This window comes from Hydra vulgaris, chromosome 13 (genome assembly GCF_038396675.1).
Source record: "Hydra vulgaris chromosome 13, alternate assembly HydraT2T_AEP".
Classification (NCBI taxonomy): Eukaryota; Metazoa; Cnidaria; class Hydrozoa; order Anthoathecata; family Hydridae; genus Hydra; species Hydra vulgaris.
The window spans coordinates 3,057,886-3,072,500 of NC_088932.1; the positions used below are offsets into that span (position 1 = coordinate 3,057,886).

At 26.2% G+C, this 14,615-nt stretch overlaps 2 protein-coding genes across 3 annotated transcripts; one reads left to right on the top strand and one right to left on the bottom strand.

The window, feature by feature from the left end:
* The first annotated feature begins 263 nt into the window (after positions 1–263).
* On the top strand, positions 264–965 carry LOC136089533 (uncharacterized). Its single transcript, XM_065815585.1, has one exon. The coding sequence runs from the start codon at positions 264–266 to the stop codon at positions 963–965; it is 702 nt and encodes a 233-aa protein (XP_065671657.1).
* A 7,747-nt stretch (positions 966–8,712) lies between these two features.
* Positions 8,713–11,479, bottom strand: LOC136089189 (uncharacterized). 2 transcript variants are annotated; one of them, XM_065814897.1, is made up of 10 exons: positions 11,236–11,479; positions 10,981–11,145; positions 10,671–10,844; positions 10,499–10,570; positions 10,232–10,405; positions 10,029–10,103; positions 9,869–9,919; positions 9,435–9,644; positions 9,053–9,230; positions 8,713–8,950 (listed from the first exon to the last, which is right to left on the bottom strand). In XM_065814897.1, exons 4-10 carry the CDS (start codon positions 10,566–10,568, stop codon positions 8,926–8,928), a joined length of 783 nt encoding a protein of 260 aa, XP_065670969.1. In that variant the 5' UTR covers positions 10,569–10,570; positions 10,671–10,844; positions 10,981–11,145; positions 11,236–11,479; the 3' UTR covers positions 8,713–8,925. The 2 variants fall into 2 exon arrangements, with proteins under 2 accessions (XP_065670969.1, XP_065670968.1); XM_065814896.1 differs by having other exon boundaries at positions 8,713–9,230.
* Between the last annotated feature and the right edge of the window lie 3,136 nt (positions 11,480–14,615).

Sequence of the window (14,615 nt, forward strand, 5' to 3'; positions counted from 1 at the left end):
AATTTTAATACGAATTTTTTTTCATTAATAGATAAATTTTATTTTTATTTTTTCTTTAGGTGCCCCAAGAAGTTCTTATTTTCGTATATATATATATATATATATATATATATATATATATATATATATATATATATATATATATATATATATATATATATATATATATATATATATATATATATATATATATATATATACGAATATATATCACGCAAAAACTTTTGACGTGAACGGACGTGCTTTTGTAAACTAAATTAAAAATGGCTAAATTTACCGTTTCTCAAATTAAAGACCTGTTAGATATTCATGAGAATACTTTGTTAAAAATATTTAACGAGAAGTTTGATAAAATGGAAATTAAGCTATTAAATCTTCAAGAAGAAAATACAAAACTAAAAAAAGAAACTAATGAACTAAAGAAGTCGGCGGAGTTTCTTAGCGAGAAATATGAAGCAATTGTTCAAGAGCTTTCTGAAATGAAAAAAAAGCCAAACTTAACATCAAACCAAAATGATATTACAAACGTTGTTGTCAAAGACAAACTAGCTGAGTTGGAAGACAGGAGCAGAAGAAATAACCTAAGGTTTACGGGAATTGAAGAAGATGAAAACGAAACGTGGGAATTGAGTGAGGAAAAGATTCAAAATGTTTTAAAAACAAAACTTGGATTTAAAAGTAATGTTGAAATTGAACGGGCGCACAGGACAGGGAAAAAAAGTAGCGATGGAAAAAAGTACAACAGAACCATAATAGTTAAATTTTTAAACTACAAAGACAAAAAAACTGCGTTGGATAACTATGTTCAGTTAAAATTGTGGAACGATCGATTTTACGTAAATGAAGACTACAGTGAAAGAACTTTAGAATTGCGAAAACAGTTATTTAAAGAAGCAAAAGATTTGAGAGCCAAAGGTAAATATGCTAATGTTGTATATAATAAACTCGTAACGCGCGACTTTTAAGAAATTCTTTTATTTTAGAGTTATTGATTTTATCTTTATTATTTATTTATTTTTAATTTTTATTGTTTTTAAATACAAAAATGGATTCAAGTCGCTCTAAAAATTTTGACATTTTTAAATTTAATGATTTTATACTTAACAAAGAGTCCGATCCGGATCAAAGTTATTTTAGTGAAACAGATGCTTTACAAAGCAACTGCAGCTATTTTTATACTTTTGAAATAAAAGAATTTCTTGAGCGTGATAAATTTAATGCAATTCATATAAATATAAGAAGTTTAAAAAAAATTTTTGAAAATCTTTGCAATAGTTTTGAGGAAAATCTAACTATTTTTAGTGTAATTTGCCTAACTGAAACCTGGTGTAGTTCTGCTGACTCAAATTTAGATAATAATTTTAAAATACCGGGCTATAATTTAATTTCATTAGGGCGGAAAACAAACAAACGCGGCGGTGGTTTAATTATTTATGTAAAAGAAAACCTACGGTATTTTGTTAGGCATGACATGAGTATTTCTGACGTCAATATAGAGGTTTTAACGGTTGAAATATTAAGCAATAAAACTAAAAATATTGTAATTAGCTGTTGTTATCGCCCACCTACTGGCGAAATTAATACATTTAGTTCATTTTTACATGACGATATTGTAAATAAAATCAACCACGAAAAGAAATTACTTTACATATTAGGTGATCTGAATTTAAATTGCTTAGAGTATCACGTCAAAAAAGACATTAGTGGGTTTTATAATGGCCTATTTGAAAATGGAGCAGTTCCTCTAATAAACAAACCAACAAGAATTACTCAAACAACAACTTCCTTAATTGATAACATTATAACCAATGATATTTTTCATAATTCGCTTAAAAAAGGCATTATTAGAAGTGACATATCTGATCATTTCCTTATTTTCTTTTCAATAGATATTTATGCGAAAATTTTATGTAATGAAAAAAAATCATTTAAAAAACGACTTTTTCATAATAAAAACCTAGAATCTTTTAAATATCAACTTTCTTTAGTTAATTGGGACATTATTAACTTTTCTGAAGACATTAATTTAATATACAAATCTTTTTTTAAAATTTTTTATGAAATTTATGACATCAATTTTCCCAAAGTAGAAATAAATTACAAACATAAAAAAATTAAATCGCCATGGATTACTAAAGGTATTCTAAAATCATCTAAAATTAAACAAAAACTTTATATTAAATATTTAAAATTGAAAACAACTGAGAGTAAGACCAATTATAAAAATTACGTAAGACTATTTGAACGCCTAAGGAAAAATTCAAAATTAATATATTACACTAATTTACTTGAAAAATACAAATTAAACTCTAAACGCACTTGGCAACTAATAAACGAAATTACGGTTAACACTAAAAAAACATCGCAATCTTTGCCCTCAGTTATTAAAGTAGATGATAATTTTATTCTTGATCAAAAAACAATTGCTTCCGAATTTAATAAATATTTTGTATCTATAGGACAAAACCTAGCCGAAATAATTCCAAACCCTAAAAAATCATTTAAGGCAACATATGACCCTCTAAACTCGTATCTAAATTTTTTTGATTTGTCTTTTGAAGAGTTTGAAAGTGCTTATAAATTGTTAAAGTCAAATAAAGCAGTTGGTCCAGATGATGTCAATGGGAACGTTATTATAAACTGTTTTGACGTTTTAAAAGACATACTTTTCCAAATTTTTAAATGCTCTATTAATCAGGGAGTTTTTCCTGATGATTTAAAAATAGCAAAAATTATTCCTATATTTAAAGAAGGAGAAAAAACTAATGTTAAACACTATCGTCCAATTTCTATCCTCTCTGTTTTTTCTAAAATTTTAGAAAGAATTTTGTACAACAGAATATACAATCACCTTTTATCAAACAAATTATTATATAACATGCAATATGGATTTAAAAAAAATAATTCGACAGAGCATGCAGTTATTCAGCTTACAAGAAGTATATCAGACTCATTTAATAATTCTAAAATCACATTGGGAGTATTTATTGATTTAGCGAAAGCGTTTGATACCATTAATCATAAAATTCTTGCTAAAAAATTAAAATGTTGTGGTATAACAGGCAATGTTTTAAAATTGTTAAAAAGTTATTTAACTAATTGCAAACAATTTGTTTACGCCGATGAAACATTATCATCAAATTTGTTAAATATTACATGTGGAGTTCCTCAAGGATCCTCAAGGATCCTCAATATTAATGATTTATACAAAGCCTCGGATTTAATAAAAATTATGTTTGCTGATGACACCAATTTATTCATGTCACACAAAAGCATTCCTACTTTATTTAGTTGCTTGAACATCGAGTTAATCAAAACATATGACTGGTTTAAGACTAACAAATTATCTCTTAACATTGATAAAACTAAATGGATTCTTTTCCATCCTCTTATTAAAAAACATAAACTGCCAATTAACATGCCTCATCTTGTTATTGACAATATACAAATTAAACAAGTAACAGTAACCAACTTTCTAGGTGTTTGTATAGATGAAAATCTTACATGGAAAAGTCACATTAAAAACTTATCAAGTAAAATTTCAAAAAGTATAGGAATATTGTACAAAGCAAGAAATGTTTTAAATAAACGTACTTTAGTACAATTATATCACTCATTTATTCATTGTCACATAAACTATGCAAACATTGCTTGGGGTAGTGCAAAGAAAATTAAACTTAAACCTCTTTATTGTCAGCAGAAGCATGTAGCACGTCTCATATATTTTAAAGACCGTTATACTCATGCCAAGCCTCTATTATTTGAAATGAAAGTTTTTAATATATATGAGCTCAACATTTTTAATATTCTTTGTTTTATGTTTAAATGTAAAACCAATTCATCCCCTATTTCTTTCCATAATTTGTATTCATCGAAAGATAAAAATAAATACATTTTGCGGAATGACAATTTTATAAAGCAGCCCATTTTTCAAACAAATCTTTTTAAATTTTGTATTGATTATCGCGGACCATTCTTATGGAATAAAACGAAATGTAACGAAATTGTAACGAAATGCTTATTTATAATGTAATAAAAAGAAAAGAATATATATATATATATATATATATATATATATATATATATATATATATATATATATATATATATATATATATATATATATATATATATATATATATATATATATATATATATATATATATGCGAAAATAAAATTTAAACAAATGTTAATACGAATTTTTTTTCATTAAATAGATAAATTTTTATTTTTTCTTTAGGTGCCCCAAGAAGTTCTAATGGTCTTGTCACAGGGCACCGCGGAAGTGCATTTAACCAGAAAGTTCACGCCTCCTTCCTTACCATGACGCGAAAATATGTCTAGATCTCGTTTCGAGCCTGGATCTCCTGCTTATAAAGCAAGCGCTCTAACCGCTGCGCCACAACCGCACATAAATAAAATATTAATTACTTACGTTGATTTCATAAAAACACATGTCTACATAGTTTTCCACGTTATTAAAACTAAAATTAAAAAATTCTATGACTTGATGTCCTTTTCTGAAGACCCCCTCCTCTCGTCCTATTTTGTCCTTTTTATCTTACCCCCCTCCCTCCTATCTTTCCTATTTGCATGACGTCCTTTATGGATGTTTCCTTCTATATTTTTGAATATTTGCTTTTAATTGCTTCTTAAAGTATCTCATTTGAGATACAAGACGGACATTAAAAAATACTTTGCAAATCTCCTGCTGAAAAAGCATCAGTGAAAAGTAGAACGAAAAGAATTCAACGGAGGTTTAGTGTGAAGCTAAGTCTTATAGTTAATACGTCTAAACAAAGTTTTGGCAACACTAATGACGGATAAACAACTAGAAGGGCATTTGAAAGTCCTGAGACTTTAGCTGGTATATCGGGAGTAGTGGTAGATGTTATTATCAAATTGAAGACAATCCTAAGATCAGTATGTTCCTGTTATGTGTTGAACTCTAAAAGATTTGGCCAGTATTAATATAAAACAACTCAAATATTTATATAAAACGACTCAATAATTAAAACTGGTATGTGATTTCCCTAAATATTTTTAAACTCTTGGAAAATGGGGTGGAGATATCTGAGGCACTGGTACTCTCTATTGGCTACTACTCTGAGGAGATATATGAGGCTCTGGATAAGGAAATTCTCAGAGCTAGATTGAACTTTGCAATCAAGATATCTAGAGAAATTGTTATGATAAACCAGTACCAATAGTTCTTGATCAAAAGTGATCCGGTAATATTTAACATTGATCCGGTAATATTTAACATTGATTCGGTAATATTTAACATTAATTTAAAAAAAAAAAAAATTTGAAAATGGAAACTTCTCAAAAAACTTTTTTCTTCGTTAATACCGTAATAATGTAAGCACAACTTAAGCCGTCGCACAACATAAAGAAATCCTTGAAAATCATGAGAATACTTTGATGAAAATTTTTATGATCGGATTGAAAAAGTGGAAATTAAATTTAATAACTTAGAAGATGAAAACTTTACGTTAAAAAAAAAATTATCTGACGTACAGAGCTGTCGAATTTATAAGTAAAAGATATGATAAAATAATAATTGAGTCGAAAAATCACCAGATGGAAGTAATATTGAAAATGGAAACAATAACATAAAAGAGAAAATAGCAAAACTAGAAGACGACGACAAATACACGACGATGAAGCTTTGGAACGAGCGGTTACACATTTACAAAGACCTTAGCGATTTTGCAATGGATTTACAAAGAAAGCTTTTTAAAGAAGCGAAAGAATTAAGAGCGAAAGTTTGCTAAAGTAACTTACAAATAAATAATTACGCGTGACCTATAATCATAAAGGAATTCTTTTAATATTCTATAATCAAATTTAAAAATAAAATGATGTGAACACATGTTGTTCTTATCTTTATCCCAACAAGTTAAAAGAATTTTTTAATAAAAATGGCACTGAAAATCAAAAAATCAGAATCCTTCACATTAATATTAGAAGTCTAAATAAAAATTTTGAAAAGTTTTGTGATTTTTTAAATGAAACTGAAATTATTTTAAAAAATAATTTGCTTAACAGCAACATGGATTTCTTCGAATGAGTTTAAAAATAATTCTATTTTCCATCTTCCATGTTTCGAAACAATTTTGTTAGAAAGACAATAAACGGGATGGAGGAGTTCTGATTTACGCCAAGGAACACATTGTACATAACTTAAGGAATGATACGTGCGTTTCTGACGGCGATAAAGAAATTGTAACTATTGAAATTTTAAACAAGTATTATATTAAGCTGCTGTTATAGACCACCAGATGGTGCGTCTGAAAATCTTAGTTTCTTTTTACAGCAAAATATCATTCACAAAGGTAGCAAAGAAAACAAAATTACTTTTATAATCAGAGATTTCAACATGAACTATTTAATTTATAGTAAAGATAAAAAAGTAAAAAGTTTTTATGATGAAATATTTATGGCAGGAGCTCTTTCTTTGATTAATCGCCCTACTAGAATAACCATAACTTCAACGACGTTGATTGATAATATTTTTACAACAGATATTTATAATAAGAAATTACAAAAAAGAATTATAAAAGCCGACATATCCGATCATTTCCTCGTTTTTCTAACAATTCATACTGTATCCTATAATAACCCCGAAAGAAAAAATATAATAAAAGAACGTGTCTTCATCGATATTAATATAAAATCCTTCCGATATCAATTATCACTTCTGCATTGGAAACATATAAACTTTAGTGATGACGCAAATACAATAAACTCTTTGATACGTTCTTCTCAATATACAATGCGAACTTTTTACTTTTTGAACGAATAACAAAAATAAAAACCTTGAATAGTCCATTGATTACCAAAGGACTTAAAAAATGCTCTAAAATCAAACAAAAACTATATATAAAATATTTAAAAACAAAATCAGATTAAAACCAACAAAAATATAAAAATTACCAACATTTATTTGAAAAAATTCGTAAAAAACTAAAAAAAAAATTTATTAGTAAATTTAAAAACGACTCAAAAAAATACTTGGAGAACGTTGAAAGATATAACAGGAAAACAAATTCAAACTTCCTTCCTAAAGTAACTAAAACAAATATATATAAACCAAACGAAATTGCAAACGAGTTTAATAAATATTTCATTGATATAGGAACTAATTTGGCAAATAAGATTCCTATTACGGAAAAAAACTTTGAGTGATTTCCTAGAGTTTATAAATAATTCACTTTTTATAGATATTTATATTCTGACTTATCTTTTGATATGTTTGAGAGAGCTTACAAATCTCTCAAAAGAAACAAAGCTACGGGTGCGGACGAAATAAATGGCAACATAGTCATAGATTGCTTTGAAAATTTAAAACGTATTCTTTATAAAGTCTTCAGGGCATCTATACAGCAAGGTGTATTCCCCACCAATTAAAAATAGCTAAAGTTACTCCAATTTACCAAGACGGAAAAAAATCAAATATTAGTAATTATCTCAGTTCTTTCAACCTTCTCGAAAATTTTAGAAAGAATTATAAACAATAGAACATACAATTAGCTTAATCTAAATAAACTTCTATATAAAAATCAATTCGGTTTTAAAAAAGATTGTTCAACTGAACAAGCCATTAAACAGTTTATTCGTGAAATCTCCAATTCATTTGGTAGATCACAATATACACTAGGTATTTTCATTGACCTATCAAAAGCATTCGACACGGTCGATCACAAAATTCTACTTAAAAAACTCAAATTTAAATTAATAAAATGGTATAAAAGTTATTTGACAAATAGAAAACAATTTGTTTTCTATAGAGATTATTTTCAAAATGAAAAATTAGTTGAGATAAAATGTGATGTTCCACAGGGTTTTATTCTAGGCCCACTTTTGTTTTTAGTCTATATAAAGGATTTAAATAAAGGTTCTAACCTTATGAGTGACATTTATGAGCTTTTTTCAAATATGAATAAAGAACTCAATCACATCTCCAACTGGTTTAAGTGCAGCAAGTTAACTTTAAACATTGACAAAACAAAATGGATCCTTTTCCACTCCCTCGCAAAAAAGCGTTTTTTTACCAAATAATTTACCTAAAGTTTTTACCCAAGCAAAAATTCACAACAGACGCAGTACAGCGCCAGTACTGTCTAATACTGGTGCAAGACTGGCAGTCAGTACTGGTTCTACATTGACATTTACATGGCATGATAACGCTTTGCCAGTACTTAACCATTGCTGGCATCTGGTAATGGGATAGTACTGCCTCAATTAAAAATTCGCAACAGGCATAGTATTGCGCCAGTACTTTAACACTGACGGAATACAGGTAGCCAGTACTGGTTGTGCATTGGCAGTTATCTGGGATGATAACGTTTTGCCAGTACTGGCTGTTTATTCTTAACCATTGCTAGCACCTGAGAGTGGAATAGCACTTAAGTGCTATTCCACTCTCAAGTGCTAGAAATGGCATTTCAAGAAATTTCTTGAAAAATTGAGAGCTGTCGCGCTACTGGTAGCCAGTACTGGGTTTTGTAACGGCCGTTACCGTTACAGTTACCGGTAACTGTCTGGGAAAATAAAATATATATATATATATACATATATATATATATATATATATATATATATATATATATATATATATATATATATATATATATATATATATATATATATATATATATATATATATATATATATATATATATATATATATGACATTATAGCATCAATTTTATAAGGTAATCTTTTAAGACAAACAAAATATTATTTTTCAATGTTTTTTTTTGTATAATTCAAAAAAAAAAAAAATTATAGAACTTCGTTTTCGTTTTCAACACTCACTTCTCTTTTTATTTAACAATCTATTTTTCTTTCCACCATCTCTATCCTTCGCACCTGAAAACCAGCAACTTATTTGACTAGAAATTTGTTTTTCGTTTATCTCAGGAAATCTTATTGGAATTACTTCTAAAATAAACATCTAAACTGTGTATTTTAAGGGTTAAGTAAGAAATTACATAAAATAATACTTTATTTATGTTTGTTAAAGTTAGAAATAAGACAATATACCTAGCAAATATTTGTAAGTTTCTGTGCCAGAAAAATTCAATTTTTTTACACCATTTGACTCTCGCCCAAAGGCACTGTAAAGCACTTGAATATTCGGTAAAATAATCTTTGGAACTACAAAAGATAAATTTTCCGAAAGTTTTAAAGTACTTTTGACATTTAACATCATGAAGCATTTCTAAAAAAAAAAAAAAAATGAAACTATAAATAAAACTTGTATACTAAATATCAAAAATATCAAATAATTATATATAACATTAAGTATAAATAAATAAAAAAATTTAATAATGCAATACTTCGTAGCAGACTTAAAACAAATATTTCTAGCATTTTTTGAATCAATACTAAATCATTTACCAGTTTTTGAATCATTACTACATACTCTTCAATTGGTTATCAAAATCATGAAAACTCTCTATTTGGTTGAATGGTAATTTGTTAATCGTCTGTTCAGTTATTATTATTTGGATATTAACAGTGTTATTGTTAAGACTAAATAACGTTCTTGTGATTTTCGCTTCCTCTCTAATACGATATTTAATGCTTCTCCTGGCAGACTCCAGATTAGCTTTCGACGCAGGAGCATCTTTAGCTGTCATGAAAACATATATTTTATATTTGCATTAGTAAAGAAAAATTTTAAATAACTAAATCAGTTATTAATTATTAAATTATCATTATGTAATTTTTTTCACAAGGTTTAACATCCATATCCACATTTGTGTGGATATGGATCTTAAACCTTGTGAAAAGTTAAATTAATTCTTTACAATGAATGAAGAATTTTAAGTAAAAAAACTCTGACAATATCCTAACCTGCAGAGCCACATGTAGGACAATACTTATAATTTGGATTAAGTATCACATCTAAAAAAATATTTTCAGAATATTACAATTATAAGTAATGATCAACATTCTAAAAAAGATTTCATTGAAAATAATATTTAAATGTAAACTAAGAATAATATTGCATTACCTTTTTTATTTGTTTTATCGTCGTTTAAATTTTTCCTGGTGTCTTCAAGTGATACACTGGAATTCTTTATCATTTCTGAAAATAATAAACTTTTTAAATAATAAAAATTGCTTTGACGTGTTTTTCTTTGTGTGCAACAATAACGGTTATTTGTAATTATAAGAATTACAATTACAGAAATTTTTTTATTAAAGAAAACATACGGTTTTGTTTCTCTGAGTTACATTTAGAAGGCGCTATTTTCTTTATTTTGGGGGACGAGGATGAAGAATCATTAGATTGTTCATCACGACATGAAGACCATTTTTTCTTTACTTTAAATGAAACAAAGGACTCTTTTGAAATATCACTATCTCCACTGCTTTCAATACTACGCTCTAAAACAGATAAGATATAGATATCTAGAAATGATTTTATTTAAAAAAATTAAAATAACATTTATATGTAAACTAAGGATTAAATTGAATTACCTTTTATATTTGTTTTATTGTCGTTCAAATGTTTCCTGGTGTCATGTGATATACTGGATTTCTTCATCATTTCTGAAAATAATAAACTTTTTGAATAATAAAAATTGTGTGTGTGTGCAACAATAAGGGGAATTTTTAATTATAAGGATTTATTTTTTTAAAGAAAACATACGGTTTCGTTTCTCTGTGTTACACTTAGAAGACGCTATTTTCTTTATTTTGGGGGACGAGAATGATGAATCATTAGATTGTTCATCACGAGATGACAATCGTTTTTTCTTTACTTTAAAGGAAACAAAGGAATCTTCTGAAATATCACTATCTCCAGAGCTTTCAATATTATGCTCTAAAACAGATAAGATATAGATATCATTTAAAAAAAAAAAAAAAAAAAAAAAAACAGTAATATGGTTAAATAAATCTTTTGATTTTTTAAAATATTTCAAGTAATATTTGTTTGCAATAATAAAAAAATATTATACCTTTAAACGAAGAGATATCTATTAAAGATGCTTCAAATTCAGAGCTGCTTAATTTAACAGGAACAGATTCTCCTTATGAACTAGTTGGATCTTCAAAATTACTGCTCTGTACTACAAATTCAGAGCATGCCCTAATCATCCGTCGCACACTTTGTTCATAGCTTTCTATAATGTAAATAAATCTTTTAATATGACAACATTTAAGTTAAAATGCATTTAAAATTGATTACATAAAGATTTGAATTACATACTTACTTCTTTAACTAAAACAATTTCAAAACTCTTCCACAAAACTCCTGGTATTAATGACATTTTACTCATTAAATCAAGTGCATGATACTCATTTTCAGATGGATATTTACAGAATAATTTGTCTTTTTTATAATACATCCATAAAATTGGAATTACATCAATACATTCCTTTCCATGCTTTTTCAAGAAACTTGACTACAACATGAGAGGTACTTTTCTGATGATTCATATTAATTAAATACCTTATAAAAATAGCAAATTAAATTTAAAATTACTTTTACAAAATACTGTAATTTAACTACTTTGAATACTGATTATTTCAAACTAAAATAAACAGTTATCATTCAGTAAATCTGAACAAAAAATATTCTAATTTAAAATTATGTTATTTATAAGACACTCTGATTTGGTTCTTCCACATGCAAACCTATAATCACAGGATTTTCTCAACAAGTTTGATGTGCAGTCCGTATCCCTAAAAGAATGGTCGTGTTTTATGTTATGATAAGACCATACAAGTCTTAGGGGTGTAAGTTTGACTTCGTAAGTAGTTAAATCTTTACAAAGAAAAAAAGTCTAAAATTGTTGTTGTTGAAACTGATGAACATTTTTTATGCTTTTTCAAAGCTGTGTGTTGAATAATATCACATTTGCCTTTATTAATTATAGAAACTGTTGTATTACATATAGTGCAGAAAAATTTATGTTGATCATTTTTCACTTGTTTGACAAATGCAAAAGTTTCTTCAAATATATTTAAAATTTTTACTTCCCTCTAGACATTTTCATAAAATTTAACTTGATTGCTAAGCATCCACAATAATATTAATGTACCAGTTGACAATCTGTTTTTAAACTAGGCACACACAAATTTAGATTTTAGCACATTTACAACAAAACTTTTATAGTTTCTTTTTTAACCAAATAAATATTTTTTTTATCCATCATTAAAAAATGAGTATATTAGGTGATTTAAAAAAAAAGAGAGAGTATGAAAGATTTTACTTCAAAAAGAGTATGTCTGGTCACCATATATATATATATATATATATATATATATATATATATATATATATATATATATATATATATATATATATATATATATATATATATATATATATATATATATATATATATATATATATATATATATATATATATATATATATATATATATATATATATATATATATATATATATATATATATATATATATATATATATATATATATATATATATATATATATTAAATTTTATGACCTTTGACCTTTAAAATTTTAATATATATATATATTAAAATTTTAAAGGTCTTGAGGCACCTCAAGATAATTTCCTAGAGCATTGATACTTTTCCAGAGTATTTCTAAAATGAATAGACAACTTTTGCACACCCAGGCTAAATGAGTTGTAAAAAAAACTAAAATTTACTCCACCCTAATATATATATATATATATATATATATATATATATATATATATATATATATATATATATATATATATATATATATATATATATAAATATATATATATATATATATATAAATATATATATATATATATATATATATAAATATATATATATATATATATATATATAAATATATATATATATATATATAAATATATATATATATATATATATATATATATATATATATATATACATAAATGTATTTATATATACACATACACACACACATATATATACATTTATTTAATAATAACTATATATATGTGTGTAATTATTAAATATATATATATATATATATATATATATATATATATATATATATATATATATATATATATATATATATATATATATATTTAATAATAACTTAACTTCAATCTTATAACAGTAAATTAACGAAAAAATAATAATAGCAAAATTTATTTTATACTTTATAAAATTCTAAACAAGTACTTATTAATCAAAACTGTTTTTGACTGACAGTTTACCAAGACAAAGATGAAAAATCAAGTAACATATGCCAGATTTTATTAAATAAAAGTGAATCTGTTTTATAATTACCATAATTAATTATCGTGTGCCAATAACCTTGCACATTCTTTTTTGGAGGCCCAAAAATCGGTTTGTGCCAACACTGGAATAAGGGATTACTTAACGTATACAAGCGCAGCCTTGTCTAACATTTTAATCAGCGCTTTGCCTGCACTGGCCGGTGTCATGAAATAAATTAACTCCTATAATAAATAACTCCCGTTGCATAAAAAATTACCCGGGGAGTTAATCTATTTCGAAATAGATTAACTCCCCTTGAAATAAATTAACCCCTATCGGCGAAACAAATTAATTCCCCATAATATTTTAACTCCCTTGGAACAACTTATATGAATTACAAAAAAAGTGTTTTACTTGATGTTTTCCAAATGTGTTGTTTTTAAATCTGTTAATTAGTTATTGATATGGATATAAATTATATTTCTACTACTATTATATCATATATTAATAGTGGCAATTAATGGAAACGTAACGTTTAGATTAATGGAGTATGAAAATAAAAACGGCATGCGTTTTTTTAACAGTGTATTTCGATAAACACATCCATTAAGCTTTAAATTGCTGCAATTAAGAAAAAAATAAAACGGTTTTTGAAAATGTTATAACACAAAAATTAGACTTAGTGAAAAAAACGGTTGTGCCCCTGAGAGAGGCATAACCGCAACCTAATATATATATATATATATATATATATATATATATATATATATATATATATATATATATATATATATATATATATAGGGAAGTGGGGTCATAACAGCCCCCGTAAGGTTTAAATTAATAAAATATGAAAATAAAAACGACCTGCGTTTTTTTATCATTGCATTTCAACAACCAACAACAACAAAAAAAAACTTTTAATTTTAGCAATTTAGAAAAAAATGCAACAGCTTTTGAAAATGTTATTAAACAAAAATCACAAAAATCGCTGGGGGTATACTTTTCGTGGTACAATTTCCGCAGGTGTATCATTTTTTTATACAGCCTTGTCAACTGTTTGAGCTCTTTTTCTTTTTTTAGTTTTTTTAACCATTTTTTTGCCAGTTCCGCTTTTTATTTTTTTTGCATTTTTTTTTTATATGGTGAACTGGTGAGTATAGCTGTTTTGCCCTTTTGGCATCATTTGCAAGTTTGTTGAGTTTTCTCATTCAAATACTTACAATTTCTGCAGGTGAAGCAATTGTGAAAGAAGCCATAGATGTCGAAGACAAAGTTTCTGATTCAGAGCAAGATGTCAGGGAGAATTCTTGCAGTGAAATAATTTGTGTTTGAGACTTGGTAGTTAGATTTGGTGTTGCTGAATCCATCTCAGGAAATGACCTGTTGGTTGTTTCTGAAGGCTCAAACAT

Bases quoted from the DNA above. Each gene is read 5' to 3' on its own strand.
- LOC136089533 (XM_065815585.1), top strand. From the start codon at position 264: ATGGCTAAATTTACCGTTTCTCAAATTAAAGACCTGTTAGATATTCAT.
- LOC136089189 (XM_065814896.1), bottom strand. From the start codon at position 10,568: ATGATGAAGAAATCCAGTATATCACATGACACCAGGAAACATTTGAAC. The intron at 10,104-10,231 runs GTATGTTTTCTT...TATTATTTTCAG, and splicing joins TAACTCAGAGAAACAAAACC to AAATGATAAAGAATTCCAGT. The intron at 9,231-9,434 runs GTATGTAGTAAT...TTTTTTTTTTAG, and splicing joins TTTTGATAACCAATTGAAGA to AAATGCTTCATGATGTTAAA.